Source organism: Cyrtonyx montezumae, unplaced genomic scaffold (assembly GCF_038088225.1).
Source record: "Cyrtonyx montezumae isolate F1298 unplaced genomic scaffold, pur_monq_1.0 scaffold_20, whole genome shotgun sequence".
Taxonomy (NCBI): domain Eukaryota; kingdom Metazoa; phylum Chordata; class Aves; order Galliformes; family Odontophoridae; genus Cyrtonyx; species Cyrtonyx montezumae.
Window position 1 is genome coordinate 8,386,582 of NW_027071937.1, and position 16,209 is coordinate 8,402,790.

Consider the following 16,209-nt stretch of genomic DNA (forward strand, 5'->3'; position numbering starts at 1 on the left):
AGCACTGAAGTTAACTGCCAAGGCCGCCTTTACAACCTTCAAGGCTTTTGCCATCTTGAAGCAAAATCCTCTTTTTGGTTAAATGCTCAGTTCTCCCCTCCACAGAGGAGCTTCTTCAGACCCTGGAGGTGGGGAGCAGCCTGCCATGAAGCAGTGCTGTTCCCAGCTGCACAGACAGCTCGTCTTCTCCCATTAGTGAGAGCTGAAGACAGCTCTCTGGATATGTCCTCTAAAAACCACTGCAAGCGGCTGCAAGGAAAATTCAGGGCTAACCACTGCACTAAACATTTGGAGAATGGGACAAAGGATCTTTTCCCCTGAACTGTCCTAGACAAAGCACTCTGGAAAAGAGATCCAAGTCTGGGACTACCTGTGTGGGCATCCCACAGCTGTCTGGATCCAAGGGCTTTTTGCAGCTCTGCTGGTCCCCAGGCCCCTCTGTGCTCACGTTATCGTGAGAGGACGGGCACAGCACTGCTGTTCAGAAACACCTGGGGAGCAGCAGTCTGCTCCGTAAGCAGCCATTAACCTGCCCAGACCTGCCTGGCTCCTACAGCTGCACCTTGGAAGCCTGGCGTTATGTGACCACTAGTAAGATCCCTTCGTCAAAATCCAGAAAGCATCCGAGAAATCAGTGATAAAATGTCCTTCCTACTCCCTGTCCTGCAGCACCCCCTGCAGAGCTCCATCTCTACTCTGCAGAGCAACATCTTCATTAACTCAGAGATAAGTGACAGCAACGGGATTACTGACATTCACTCTCCTCCCCATCTGCTTGCAGCAGCCCCTGGTTCAGCAAACTACCGGGCATCACTCGAGGCAGCACCTCTCTGAGCTGGCTGTGCACTGCAGGGTTCTGCAATAACCACTGACCTTCCAGAACACCCAAAGCTGCGAAGGGCAGTGCAGCAAGCACCCGAAACTGGAGTGGTGCTGGGATCCTCCTTGCTGCACAGCACTACCCGCCATACCATCCTTACACACTGCCAGGGTCTGCTTGCACAGCCCAGCCAAAAAACCCACATCAACTTCGTCACCACTGCAGTCCCACCCCCTCCCTACCACGAGAGCAGTGCAGACGATCTGCTGTGCAATCCTTCCTCGGGGCCCACAGGAGCTGACCACCGAGGTGCACAGCTCCCACTCCTGCACTGGCAAGATGAGTGAGCATTCATTAACTGACAGAGGCTCGTCTCTATTAACGGATTCTGAGAAATCTCTTTCCTTTTAAGGATACACTGTCCCTTTCTTTACCACATCTTCAGTTTTGATATGTATTTGTCCTCATAACTAACGGGGAAAAAAACATCTACTGAAAAAAATATATATATCTTCCTGGCAATTTCCCCACTGTGAAAAGCTGATGTTTTTCTCCCACTTTGTTTTGAACAGTGCTGAAGCAATCAAGGCAGCTTTTAGCCAATGACACAAATGCTGTGTTGTCCTTCCTCACAGGCTGCCAAAACACACAGGTCTTGGCTACGTTCAAACAACAGAGTCGTTCTGATCACCACAGTGACCAAGTGATGCACCCTGTGAACCAGCAGAGGGAAACCAGGGCCCTTTGGTACTAACAGGACAAGGAATACATCCTTTTTTCTCTCTTTAAAACAAAAAAAAACCACCAACAAAAGAGAAACAGGTTTCTGAACAACAGATACACTAGTTTTCCTTAAGCTTCAGATTTTGGAGGCACCTAAATAGGTGCAACAGTAGCTCATGGAAGTCACCGTTCAAGTATTCAGCCAACCTCAAACAAATTCCATGTATTTAGGAGAGGGTTGGGGGAACTGCATTTTTAATTTTCAGCCTGAAACACAGATCCTGCACATTACACTGAGAAGCTTAAAAAAAAAACCCTGACAGTGTTCCTTTAAGAAGAAAGAGACGAGCTGTCTCGAGTAGTGTAGCGTCGTTCACTCCCACATTTCCATCGTGGTCACTGCTAGTGTCCCTATGAACAACAACACAGACAGGGACAACCACGTTCAACGTTGTCAAGCGTCACTAATGACACTGTGGGGGCCCATGCAACACCAGGCAAGGTCACAGCTGCGGGAGAAAAGGGCCCTACCTCTGTATAACAGCTGCAGAATCATTCTCTCGTTTCCGTCTCTTCCTTTCTGCGTAGCCCCTGAATGCCCTGGGAAACCATTTTAAGCCATTAACCAACTCCACAGCTTTGAACTGCAAAGGACACGAGACGCAGACAGGAAAGCGCTCGCCAGACAACAGAGAGAAACAAGACTGCCTGAGGAAGACAGGTGGGCCTTGCAGGACTGTGTGCGAGTCGAGGGCTGACCAACAGTCACCAAACCAAAGGTCCTCGCTCTCTATATATGGCTCCTACAGAAAGCATAGCAGTGGCCACAGTACAACCCAAAGAATAGGGGCGAACGGCTGTCATCTCTGCTGCAGAGGAATGGACCTGGAGACTGCAGACACAAAAACCTCTGTGCACCAGTTTCAAGAGGGTCAAAAGCTTGCTAGCCTCCATTCTGAAGGTGAGGATGGCTGCGGTGTGATCCATACAGGCACAGCAGGTGTAGTCATCTAACCTCTTCTCAGCTGACCAACAGTCCTAGTGCAGGGAAAGCATGAACGAGGATGCTGGACAGGAGAGGAGAGGACAGTTTATCCCATACATCAACAGACAAAGAAATGAAAAATAGAAGATTATACTTACGAAATGCTAGAGATTCCAGCAGGTGCAAAGAAAAAGAGAAAGAAGAATTGATTAGTGCTCAGCCCTGTGCAGCATCCCGAGGGGATCCTCGTTCCAGAAGGGACAAATACTCATTGTTAGGTGGAAGGAAATCACTCTTTAAGTTAGTTCTCAGTGGTCAAACTCTTGCTTGACTAAGCTAAAATCTTCCGACGCAGCATCATCACGTGGTACAAATTAATTCTTCAGGTCTACATGGAGATCACAGGTGTAAAACTGACAACAGAATGCTGCCTGTCTGGCTACAGCAGCAGCTCGGTACCGGGGGTTCTGGAGCAGGGAGCTCATCTCCCCTGAGCACCCCTGACCTGTGAAAGCAGCCCACACTGCCCAGCCTGTGAAGGAAGCAAGCCCTGGGTTGAAAACAGAAGTCACGGGCTTGGGAACCTTCCAGCTAACTCAAGGAGGTGCCCTGAACTCTTGGAGATGTTTCTGTGTGAATTCCAGAGGCAGCTCAGACTTTGTAGAGATGTTATCTTAGCAGCAACGTTAAACAAGGGAGCTGTGCTCCTCATGGGTCCTCATTAGGACATCATTCTCCAAACCTGCCTGACCTTGGCTCCAAGCCCACCATCCTGCCACAAATCTCATGCACAACAAAGCTGACTGCAGGTAACAAAGGCAAATGAAATGCGCTGGTTTTGTGCATGGTTTGGTCTGCCAGATCAGAACTCTAAAATACCAATGTTTGCAAAGAGCAAAGCAAAAGTCCAGCTAATTGCCCTCATACTTCTCACAGGCCCTTGTCAGTTCGGTGCCAATGAGCATTAACCAGCTGAGGGTGCCCCCAGCCTTACAGCCTTCAGAGGGGAGGCAGGGGGGCCCGGGGGCTAAGTAAAGAGAAGCAGCACAAGGGGCTGCAGAGTGGCACCACACAAATGCCCCTGTTCTGTTCCCCAGGCTGGGTTCCACTTCCAGCTGTGCTGGGGTATGTGAGGAGTGAAAGAGCATGAAGATATGCTCCTTCTGCTAGGGGAGAGAGGTCCCTTCTGTATTTCAGCAGACATCCCTCTCCCCAGCACTGAATCCAGCCTTCTCTGCCTTATCACTGCAGGTCTGATTCAGTCTGGGTTATCCCAAGATCCACCACCAGCTTCTCTCGGGCACCCAGGGAGGGCAACGTCTGAGGGAAAGAGGTGGCAGAGAAACAGATTACAAAATGGAGACCAGGTTAACAAGCAGAAATAAAGAGAGCAGTAGAGAGGAGGGTGACACAAATACAGGAAGAAGGACACAAGAAAGTGACAAGGTTGGAGAAAGACTTTAGAAGGCAGAACAGCAACTCATCTCCCTCATTACCCACCTCCCTTTTTCAGCCAGGTAGGAAATACCTGAAACCAGGAAGATGTCATACCCTGACAAGCTGGATACAATCTTCAAATGAGGCTTCACTCCCTCTCTTAAGTCCTTTGTGAAAAGCCTCTTCTCAGTGCACAGCAGCCAGCACCAAATCCTGCATGCAGTGCGAAGAGAGACTATTCCTAGACCAGACCCCCTCACACTTGGCAGATATTTACTGACACCTTCTTCAAATGACCAGAAAAATGCATTAAGCTGCGGGGCTACATCTCATAACACAGCGATATGCTTCTCAGGAGCGATGGATGCAAGTCAGGCCTGGATATTCTGAGGAATATCCCTCAGAGCAGTGGCTGCAGCAGAGGTAAATGGTGGAGGGTCTCAACTGGTGACCCCACAGCACCCCTGCCCTGCAGAGGCAGTCAGGGACAGGGTACAGCATCACAAATAAGGGAAGCAGAGGAGAACTGCACAGGCCAAGAACCTACACGAGAGGGAATAGTAGGAAAGAGAAGTACATGCAAAAAAAGAATGAATGAGACACAAAGTGCTCTCACCCCCAAGCTGCAGTGTCAAATATGCAATTTAATTTGCTCCATGCTCTCAGATATAGTTCGGAGTGGGCCATGAACTTGGAGATACACAACCAAACTTAAGGCAGTGGTTTCACTTACGCTTGCATAGTTGTAGTAGCAGTTTGAAAACTGAAGAGGTTCTCTTTTGGGAACCAGGTTCGTATGGGGACATCATCTAGAAGAAAGAGAGCAAAAGCTGAGAATGCAGCAGAGACACAGTTCAGACAGCAAGGCTTCCCAGGCTCTCACTTAGTACTTTTCTTCAGCACCCTGCCCTGCATTAAATAAGTGAGTCTTTCTCTCTTTTTATAGGCATGCTACCACCAAGTGTTTTGTAAATTTGTGCTAAGCCTGTCTGTCACACTACTAATGAAGAATGAAAGCTCTCTCTAAACACAATGACTAGAATAATCCAGGAATTACATAAGAGGCATTTGAACAAGAGAAAAAAAATAATCAGAGGAAAAAAGTATTTTCCATTCAAAGCATTTTCCAGTCTTTGCCTTTTCCTTAGTACCATTAGCTTGAAATGTTCATTCATCCAGCTCTTTCTGATACAGCACTCACCCTCCTCTATTCAGAACTGTAAGGCAGAAATATGCTTTTTTTTTTTCTCCCACCAATGTTTTCCAATGTTTCCCATACAGCTGCTGCAGATGAACTGGTCTTAGGACTGTTTTTCTGGGTTTGGAAATCAAACAGCATATGGACTGTGCAATCAGGTGATAACTGCACTTATCTGCTCCCCTATGTCTGCAGACTGACCTGCCTGAACCAACTGTAGATTATTTCCCAATTTCACAGTATCAGGACATCACATCATCTTCCTGTAATGGCCACCAAGACAAAAAACAGGCAGCAAAACAAGTCACCAATTGTGTTTGTGGGATCATGGTGACACGGAAGGAGGTATCTGACTGAGAAGCAGCTCCTGCTGAGAACTCTCAGGCTGAAGTTGCTCAGGCAGAGAACTGGAGGTATACTGAAATCCACTGCCAGCAGATGTGTGAGATCCTGCTGGATGGGGTCCTCAGCATCTGGGGCTACCTGACTCTTCTTCTTGCTTCACTCTGAATTTGAGGCTTCCTTGCTTAACTCCTTGCCACACGCTGCTAATCATGTGTCTGGATACACTCCCTCGAGCTTGGAGATCGTTATGAACCACGGTACCTTAGACAATAGCATTCTGGCATCATCAAGAGTATTTTATGCACTTGCAATGGCCAAAATCCAATCAAATCCATGAAAAGCAGCTGCAATTACAGATGGGGAAAAAAAACCTAGATGCAAGTGAGGAGGCTTTCTTTGAAGTGGGACTCCTTAGAAATTACACCGAATGCTGTAACAGACACTCCTCCTCAGCTATCAGTTTGTGTCAAGGTTTGGATAAAGGCACCCTAAGGAAATAAATGTTTTAAATTAAGTCAGCATTCAAGTATGCTAAATACTTCTGGTGAAATTCCTCTGCCTGCTCTCCTCCATATCCAACGTAGATAAGCAATGTAAAATGGCTCAGAACATAAATGATTTATTTGCTTAAAGTCTTGAGCCCACAGAAGTGGTGGAGGAGGAGAAGCTGTCTAAATTCTGGTTTAGCCAACAGTTCTACACAGAATTCTCAGGGACTACTCATCCCAAAGGACTGATGATCTCTTATTATGTCACAGCTCTTAAGCTACTAGCTGTGGCTCAAAGCAGAGTTTCTGAGGAATGGTGCTAGGCATCATGCTCAGCATCAAGTTCCATATTAAATTAAGCCAACCTGACCTAACTGTCACGAGTGTTGGTTTGAAGCAATAACATCCTGTGTAAGCCCAAACAGAAAAAGCAGCACTGTCAAATGAATTTCCAAGGAAACGAGCCTCTCTCTAGGCTCCATTCATCTCTGTTCTGCTTTCTTTGCTTGCCATGCATGAAGGATATTCCAAGAAATACCCCCTGCAACCTGCTATGCTTGTGCCACTCAGCTGTCATTTGCTTTTCTTGAGTAATACTGCATGGATAGACAGAGTAAATGATACCAAGCTGAGAAAACTTGAGACCCTATAGGACCCCAGTGTGTCCTATGGAACTTCGTAGCAAAAACATAGGTGCTTTGATACAGCCCCTCCTCTCCTGCTCTTTCCTCAACAGAAAGGGAATGTGTGTAGGTCCCCTAAGGTGCACCAAGACATCACGAAAACCACTCAGTTGTGTGCTGCTGATGAGCAGAGGCAATGAGTTTGGATGAGGTGACCTCTTACTGTAAAATGAGCTCCTCTTACTGTAAAAGCCCTGCTTTGGGGTCCTCTTTATGTGGACACTGATGCAAGGTGAAACACTACAGAGCTCAATGCAAGGCATGTGGCAATGACACCTCCATGCTGGAAAGAGACAGATGTCACCCCTCACCCACACTGATGAGCCCCTTTGTGTCCTTCCAGCACCCAGCACTTGCCCTTACTCACCAGACACTCGATCGACACTATACATCCTCTCCAGCCTTTTTCTGTGCCATCCAGTCTCACCAGACTGATGCTGCTCTAGGTCAAAGGAATGATGGGAAGGGGCAGCCAGCCGGGTGCAGTTTGGGCACTCCTTGGAGCCCTGCCGGCTGCCGGGCCAGCCCTTGCAATGCCTGCTGATGCCGTGAGAGCCAGCAGTACCGTGCACGGGGTGGCCGTGGTGGCATTCCTCTTGGGCAGCTCCTTTCATCACCACCAGTTCCATACTTTCATTCTCGTGGTCTGACAGCATTGGCCTCTCGCCGGAGATCGTGTAGACTCGTGGCTTCGGTCCCTCGCTTGGCATCTTCTCTGTTTGCTCCTCGGAGAAGCTCCTCTCAAACTTGCCATCGGAGATGACGGAGAGCCTGCGCTTGTTCTGTGCTGCCTGCTGCATCTCGGGGGAGTCCTCCTGCCCGATGTAGGAGTCTGCTAACAGGTGATCTGAAACAAATTGCACTTTACTGCTTAAAACCAAAGCACCCCAGATGCTGAAACGTTCAGGAGGCTCTTTGTTACTGCTACAGAAAGAGATACGGCACGTTCACCCCCAAAAGAACCTTCTACAACAGGTGCCCAAAACTGGTACCTCCAGTGCCCAGTGTGCCCAGAACTGGTGCTAAAATGAGAGATACTCCTGACACATATTCAATATTTTAACTCATGGAGTCCAGCAAGCAAAAAATGAGGCTAGAAGAAAATGGAGCAATGGGTGCCCAGTCTGAAAATGCTCATGTGCAGATCTGCAGTGACTGCTTCAGTGGGTTTCCCACTCAAGGACTACTGAACTGGGAAGGACCTGCAGGGCAAGGAACAGCACCAACTTCTCTAAGTCACAAACACTGAATGCTCTCCGTGCACCAATTTATCTCTGTTTTTTATATTAACTAAAAAGGGCAAACCACCCGCTCATCTGTTTGGTTCCTTTTTATTTTGCTTTTCTAATTTTCTCCTAATTGCTTTGAAATGAAAGCAATGCCAAAAGACTTCAGCCAACAGCTGTGGCCTCGCTCCCTGCTAACCCTGCTCAGCACTGCAGGCAGGAGCTGGCCGGAAGGAAAACGCAACCGCTCCTTTTGTAGGGTGGTGAGATAGAAAGGAGAGAGGCCTGTGAGTGCAACTATATTTGGAGCCCACACACTGGATCAAGTGCCAGGAAATCTCAGCATTTCCATGGCAATTCCATGCATGAACCCAACAGCAGCTCCCACTCACCTGCTAATCCTTTTTTCAAGTGGCTGCTAATTACCTCTTACACTTCCCTTCAGATGGGAAGCAGCTAGGGCACTGCTAAAAAGGCTCAGCGGGGAACACTTTATGCATGTGACTACTACTCCAGAAAAAACAAAATCGTTAGTGTCCAGCACACACAGCAGCATTATAAACAGAGAGGAAAGCAACCACAAGCCTTCACTTCATGAGACATTTAATGTCCATCCTTCCTCTAGCTACTGACCTGGAAGGAATGGGCAGCAGCCTGAGCTTTGGCTGCCTTGTAGCCATGGAAAGCTGAGGGGGGAGCAGATAACCTACCTCAGTCCAAGTCTGTTCTCACAGTGTGCACAAACACCTTTCCCTACTGACACATTCTGCTTCCTATAGAGCACTCCTGTGCTGCTCAGATAGGAGCTCTTCCAAGGTGAGGATGCACAGCATCAGCTTTTAAATGTGAAGCCCAGCCTGGATTGTGCCCACATCACTAAGGGCCTCTCCTGCTGCTCCATCTGCAGCTGAGACTGAGCTGAATTTAGCTGGTACCAGCAGCGTGTCACACTTATCTCATTTTTCTGCTTGAGATACATCATTCTCCAGTGCCACAGGGAGATAAGCACATCTCCGGCCACTCTGCTCCAGAAGTGACTGTCAGGATGCTTCAGGCTGAGACGACACAGCTCTGTCTCACTTGTCTCCTAGCAAAGTCTTACAGTCTCCAGTCACAGCAGCTGGCAGCTGTGAGGCTTGCTGCTTCAGCTGACCAGAAGGAGCCTATGGGAAGGAAGATCTGTGCCTGTTGATCCCATAGCTGCTTCTGTCTTTCCAGATTTTACATGGAGTCCAAAATGTGTGCCTAAGCATAGCGAGGGGCAGTGCACTTCACTGATCCCATCCAGATAAAATGAAAGGCGGGCAGTGGTCTCTTCACCCATCACTCCAGGCACAGGAGGAGGAGTGTCAGACAAACCACATGAGCAACCACCAGAACATTTTCTAGCCCTACCATCAAGTGAAAGAAGCTGCTCCATCAGCTGTCATTCAGCAGCTTGGCCACTGAGCCCTGCCTGCTGCAAGACACAGTGCCACACGTCAAGCAGTGCAGTACGTGGCCACAGGCTCCAAAGTGTCACCACTTACTTCTCAGCCCTGGAGAGGCAGCAGGACACCCAATCTGTCCTCCAATGACTCAGATCCTCTCTGGTTCTACATCTAACTGCGCTCCAGAGAGGGCATGCCTTGGGAAAACACCAGCATATAGCTTCTCAGGATATGCCAAGATCTCTGCTGAATAATAGTGCCAAGGACATCAATTTTTAAAATTAAAAACAAAGGCCAGTTCGAGGTTCTTACCTCATCCTGTCCATCTTACTAATCTGTGCAGGCATCGTGATGCTACTTATTTCTTAATGCACCACATAACAGTGGCTCACAGCTGCCTCCATTCCTCCTAAAACAAATACTTCTATGGAGGATGTACAGCAACATGAGAACAAAGACACGGGATTATGCACTTTATGCATAATCATAACCAGGTGCTTCAAAATAATAATAATAATGATGATGATGAAAAGAATCAACTGTTTGAATTCTGAGCTCTGGTATCCGAAGGCAAACAGAACTGTGAAGTCTGAGCCATGAAGTCTTTTATTCCCCTACACCCCCTTCATCAGGGGGAACAAAGTGCCCACGGTACAGCAGGTCTGAAAATGCTGACGATGGCCAGTGCAGACAGATCGATTCCAATCTCAGTTTCATACGCACTGAGATCTGCTCGGGCTCCATAAAATTTACAGACACGTAAAGGGGACACGGCAGGTTTCCAGCAAGAGTCAACTTCTGACTCAAGTTGCAGCAGCTTTATGATTCTTGACTGAATGCATCTGACCAACAACGTGTCTGATCGAGTCTGCAGGACTTTCTTCCTACCTTGCTCGTTCCTTGCTCGAGGTGTACTTTCTTGTACTTATCCAGGAGTTTTCATGGTGAAAAGTCAGCCACCACACCAATACGTTTCCTCTTCCTAACAAGCAGATATTTATTTATTTTCAGTTAATTTGGCATCCTCAGTGCCTGTATGTTGGAGAAGCAACTTCGTGTGCAAAGGGAATGTGAAGCTTTATTCAAGGCTTCTGATTAATAAAGAACATGTCTACAAAAATAAATCATTATGAAAGGAAAATAAATTCGAACACGCATCATAATGAATTCTTGGCCCCTAAAGTGATCCCGCACTCCTTTCAGGGAGTTCACACATTCATGCACAGGGGCAGCCCAGAGATGTCACCAGGGAAAAATGCCCAGATCCCCCATCTATCCTTGCGGAGAACTGGATTCAGGTGCTGCCTGAGCACCAGAGCTGTTCACACCATGGCATTTATGGTTGATAGTTTGCTTCTGCTAGGAAAGAAGTCCAGCTGGTCAAGAGATCGAAGCTGAATGAAACCTGAGCTACTCAGGGGTTCAAACAACAGCAGGGGACTTGTGCAATAAGTGGAGTTGCCTCCTAGGAGCCAGCTGAAACAGCCTGCTGTTAGCACCCTCTGCCTGGCTGCAGCTGCTCTGCTTCTCTTCATTCTCACATTGCTCCTTCTCCATCTTGCACACAGCACTACCCCTAGGTGCATTTAGTTCCTGATCATTAGGCATTTAATTACAATACATTCCCATGCATTCAATGACTATCCTGACCCAGGTAACTAACTGCTAACACCTTTTGCATTTTCTCTCTCCCTCGCAGCATTTCTAGTGAAGAGGTAACACAGTGGGATAAACCTCAGCTAACTGATGCCCATTCACAGTGGTAGGGATCACCGAGCCAAACTTCTGCCTGATGCAGACTGCCTCGTAGCCCCATAGGATGAGAAGTGTATAAATCAAGGCAGAATATAGCCACAAGGCTTTAAAGAAAGACACGAATTTATTACTGTATTTAGCAGCCAAACTAATGATTAAAGCTGCTTAGATTTAAAACCTCTGCTCCAGCACCAGAAACAAAGTGGCAAAGGCTAACCAAGATAAATCCCATCAAAAAAATACATCTGTCATCTCAGAGGTACATGCCAGAGCCAGTTCCCTCATCCCTGCTCCACCTCAGAGAGACCTCTCTGCACCTGACTCTTCTCCAGTTTAAAGTACCAGCCCTAAATGAACGGACTGCCTCAGCCACTGAAGATAAATGTACAGATGTCAGGTTTGCAGGATAATGACTTGCAGTGTTTGTGTTGTTTTTTTAACTATTATTTTACATTGGTTAGGAGTCCAGGTGATATCCTCAATGACGGAGCAGGTGGGTGCACTGGCTCAAGCCCATGGTACCACAACTGAAGAACAGCTTTTCAAAGAGCAAAGCTGAGCAGGTTCTCCTGCAGTTTCTGTTCTCATTCATCTCATATGTCTGCCACTGCCCCAGGTCCACTATGACACTGTCAGGTCATCTTCTTCTCTTCCCAAAGGGGCACAGAGAGGGCAGCATAGCTGCAATGCAAAGCACCCCCAGTACAAACCCAGGAAATTTGTTCCAAATATTGAAGCGTGAGGCAGGGAGATAAAAACAGAAATAAATCATCTTTTAAGATGTCACAGAGGTGTTTTCACAGTTCAGCAGCTGGCAAGCAGCTCTTTAGAGGTGACAGGAGCAGCACTGCTGCAATGAGCATGGTGTTTTCTCTATGGGATCTCTGAGGCCTGACCAAGTCAGCCCTGCTGTCAGGTTAGCAGGCACTCTGACCCTGTAGCTCTTGAGGAAGGCATCTCAGGCCTGCTTCAGCAAGAGAGCAGCTCTGAGAAAACAGAAGGTCACTTAAATATGACAGAATTGTTCCAATTAGACTTCTGAGCTACAAACTGCCCAAGACACTGTTACGCTGTAGCTCTCCATTACTCTCCCAATAATCTTTGAGTCTGGACTGCAACGCTCATGTGAGCAGACAAAACTGTTTGTGTGAGGCACGACCCAGGAGAGCAAAAGGCAGCTTCCACCACCACAGCATTCCCATGGAAACGTCCCAACCTACACTCCTGCTCACTTCACAGCCAGCATGATTCTGCAGTGGGTTTGAGGACACCTCTACACCACAGCTGGCCGTGGCTGGAAGCAGCCCCAAAGCCTCGGGGTGAGATTCTGCATCCCTTTACTGGCCTGAATCCAAGCTGCACAGGGATGCACTGAGACAACTGAGACAGACTCAGTGCCAGGATCCATCCCAGGACAGGGTGAGCCTCCATGGAGAAGAAGCAGGCTGCTGCTTACCCTGAGTCAGTACCCACGTGCAGCTCCACAGTCTGGACACTGGCAAATCGGAGGTCCCCTGGAGACCATAGCATAGCTGCAGCCCCACAACCCTGGCTTCATCAAAAGGCACTCAGGGCACTCCCCTGACCCAGAGCACTGCAGAGCCTTGTGCCAGAGCTTCTCAAGCTCGCTGTGAGATCCTGGCAGCAGGAGACACCTCAGTGCTGCACGGCTGATACCTTCCACACACTCACACCTGCTCCACTGAAGTGACAACAGCCAGGGAGCAAACAGCAGCAGTTGTTTCAGTGAAGTGTGTGCACGTAGCACAGCAGCCTCAGCAAACACTCTTTTTTCTCTTGCCAGCATCATCCATTGCTGTTTGCTTCAGGGAAGGCTGTAAGCCGTTCCTTTTTCATTACATCTTTAGTGTTTCCACAGATGGCTGAAATGTCGCAGATGAACAAAGAGAAGAAGTGCAGACAAGTTGTTTGAACTTAAGATGAAATTTATTCCATTTTCAGGTAATGATTAATTTTGTTCTGTGCTGATACAAAGCACTCCTAGTAGCCATGCTGTTTTTGCCAATAACTACAGTGAATGTGAGTCAAGATCTGCCAGGCAGCTCTGGCCCAAGGCTCACCATCACTGCAGCACTGAGCACACCTTCTCCTTGATGGGATCTCTTGTGTCTGAATCCCATCTCACTGGGATGTACTGCTGCTCCTCCCAGGCAGGAGGGGGGATCTCAATTACTCCACTTACCATCACTGTTCAACTTCATTGCCCTGTGCCCTGGGTGTCAAACCCCCCCCCCCCCCCCCCCCCATATATTCAGTATATGGATATAAAAAAATCTAAACCAGCACCTCAGTGTGGGCTTCTGACACCTAAGATGGGAGATGGGGACTCTGGTAATTTTTAGCACTCTTCATCTCACAAGCACTGGTGAGACCCTGAGTGATTATTTTTTAATACATTTTATTCTCTCCAGCCTTTTTACATTCACCTTTTACAACACTTCAGCCCTCTCTCCTGTCTTTCTTGTCACTCTGTCACAAGGGACATCCATTCCTACACTAAAGCCATTCCACAGACAGGATGGAAATATATCAGAAGGCTACAAGGGCCAGCAAGGACTCTGACAACAGCCTTGGAGTTAGAATGGATGCTGAATGAATGCTGAACAAATGACGAACACGGCAGAGTGCTCTTCTTGGGAACCTTCCCAGAGCCTCAGTGTGCACAAACAAACCAGCACTAAACAGGGCCAGGAGAAGAGCAGGAGATGTTCTGGCACCTCAGTACCAGCTCCCTTAACAGATCCACGCTCTGTCAGCTACAGCAGAGCCCAACCCTCCTTTTTTTGCCTAATTCCTCTGAGTATCTTAAGGATCATGAGGAAAAAATAAAATAAAAATAAATAATAAAAAACAACAACAACAACAAACTGAGCTATCCTAAGGGGTCAAATCCAGCATGATCCAAAAGGGAGGCAAAGGGAAGAAAATGGGTATATTGCCACCCCTGCAGTAACCAGACAGAACAACAGAGCCAAGCACCGAAGTGGAGGTAAATGTTCCTCCTGAGATGCCTGGAAAAACCCCTGGGACAAAGCGCTGCAGGCTTCCTGGGGCTAGCTGCAACACTTCTGAAACCTGACTGCTCTCAGGCCTCCTACCAGGAATAATCAGAAACTGTGACCAACAAACACTCCTCACCCTTCTCTTGCTACAGGTGCACCCTGCAGCACCCTGCTGCCCTCTGCACCTCGCGCGGATGTTCAATTCTGTACCCATTGCCCTAGCAAAGGCAGCTGAGCACAGACAGACTGCAATTTCATGCCAACAGCCCTGCAAGAACACCTTGGGTTACTACAGCAGGAAGCAGAACTATTTCACCAGGTAAAGACACTCACAGTAAGAACCCAGCGTGCACACATAGGCACTGAGGACTCAATTGCAGAGCATGCTGAGCCTTCTGCACCTAGGCCACCAACAAATGCAAGTGTGAATTTAGCTACAGGATACCAGTGAGTGTGAGCAGCCACAACACTGCTTTCTCCCTGCTCCCTTCAGCCAAGCAGGCGAGTCGGAGAGACTCAGCTGCTCCTAGATAAGTGCTATACCCTCATCTGATGTGGAAGGGACCCTGCATTTGTTCTGTGGGAGTCATCAGATCGAAGCTAATCATACAGCTCACTACGGCTGAGCTGCAGGTGAAGCGTTCAGGGACTCAAAGCAGCAGTGAGGTGCACAGGATTTCTGCAGGAACCAAAGAGCTGATTTCCCTCATACTGCACAACTGGGATGAAGGAAAGGGAGACAGATATTCTATGATCAACATTTTTATAGGGGAGCAGCCATCCTCCCATAGTTACTTACAAATAAATGCTACGTGTTAATCTGTACGCTGCAGAATTGCAGTAGATGACTTTTAAAGTATTTCTTTCCCCTTTTCTATAAACATTCAGAGCCATTTCTAGAGAGCTTTATTAGTATATTTCCCATTCAGTGCTGAAGGATCCCACAAAGGATTTTGGTGTATTCATGTGAACCTCTCCCTGCTCCAATTCTTATCTATGGTAATTAAATTTACTTGGATTCGAATAGGAATTCCTGCTTTCCCTGTAGGAAAGGACAGAAACAGCTGCAAAAATAGCTCTGATAAAGGCTGCTTTTGCCACTCAGGAACATCTCTCAAGTCTGTCCAGCCCTCACCTCCCCTCTGCCTCTCTGCACAGACCCTTTGTCTCAGCTGCACTAAACCCTAGCCTTCCCCCCCCCCACAAATCATTCATATACCAAATACTGTCAGTAAGCTATGTGTCACTGGGGTTTCTCAAGACTGCAGGAAAAAAATATATGTATATCAAAGAAAATAACAGAATATTGTCTTTAAGCTCTTCCACCCACGAACTTAGCACAGTTCAGCCAAGGACAACTTGAAGGTCATCACAACAGATCCAAGAAAAGAGGCAGGGACTCCTTCATCTGGTTGACACAGTGTGACTGTGGGCTTGCTTTTTGAATAAGAAGCATTTTCTACTTGTACAGTAACTAAAAATACAGTTTACATACGATGTAAATGTCACTTTACATCACATTCTGTTCAATACATTTATCCCCGTGGAAGAGTTCAGAACAACTTGCTATTTCACCACACAGGATTTTCTCTGGATTTTGTAGGGTTTTCTGCAGGGTCTTTTGCAGTGAATTTAGCATCTACAAAATGTTTTCTTTCCTCACAGAGAGGATGCAGCCCTGTTAAATGCCCCCAGACTATCAAGCAGAGCCCACCAAAGGCTGACAGGGACGATTTCCACGTCTAAAAAATTAATGCATTAGTTAACACATGCTGGTGTCCTCAACCTGACAAGGCAAATTGCATTTTAACCCCTGCTGAAGAAAACTCCGGGAAGAAATCCAAAGGTTACCTCTGCCAGCAAAGACAGATTGCTGCACATACACTATGCACGTCAGTTCATGTACCACAACTCTTTCTACTCCTCGGTGAAAGCAAGACCTAGGAGTGACAAAGCAGCACAGAAGCAGTTTTTCATTCTTCAGCTGAAGTGCTTTCCAAGGACATCAGCTCGAGGAGGACACTGACAGGACACTGATCCACTGAGACCAAACCTGTCCCTGCAGCCCACCCAACGCTCCAGACACCAAAGTGCCC

General features: G+C 47.6%; 2 protein-coding genes across 6 annotated transcripts in view; both read right to left on the bottom strand.

Moving 5' to 3' along the window:
• PNPLA7 (patatin like phospholipase domain containing 7) overlaps positions 1–16,209 on the bottom strand; it is a 198,824-nt gene that overhangs the window by 39,612 nt on the left and 143,003 nt on the right. The gene's annotated exons all lie outside the window — the stretch shown is intronic.
• The window catches only part of NSMF (NMDA receptor synaptonuclear signaling and neuronal migration factor), a 39,416-nt gene that overhangs the window by 16,240 nt on the left and 6,967 nt on the right, over positions 1–16,209 (bottom strand). For 2 of the 4 annotated variants that reach the window (XM_065737661.1, XM_065737657.1), the window contains exons 3-5: positions 7,047–7,526; positions 4,699–4,774; positions 2,075–2,143 (exon numbers count right to left, since the gene is read on the bottom strand). In XM_065737661.1, the coding sequence (XP_065593733.1) occupies positions 2,075–2,143; positions 4,699–4,774; positions 7,047–7,526 (625 nt within the window). The remainder of the gene's footprint in view (positions 1–2,074; positions 2,144–4,698; positions 4,775–7,046; positions 7,527–16,209) is intronic. The other 2 variants (XM_065737659.1, XM_065737660.1) reach the window with 2 other exon arrangements.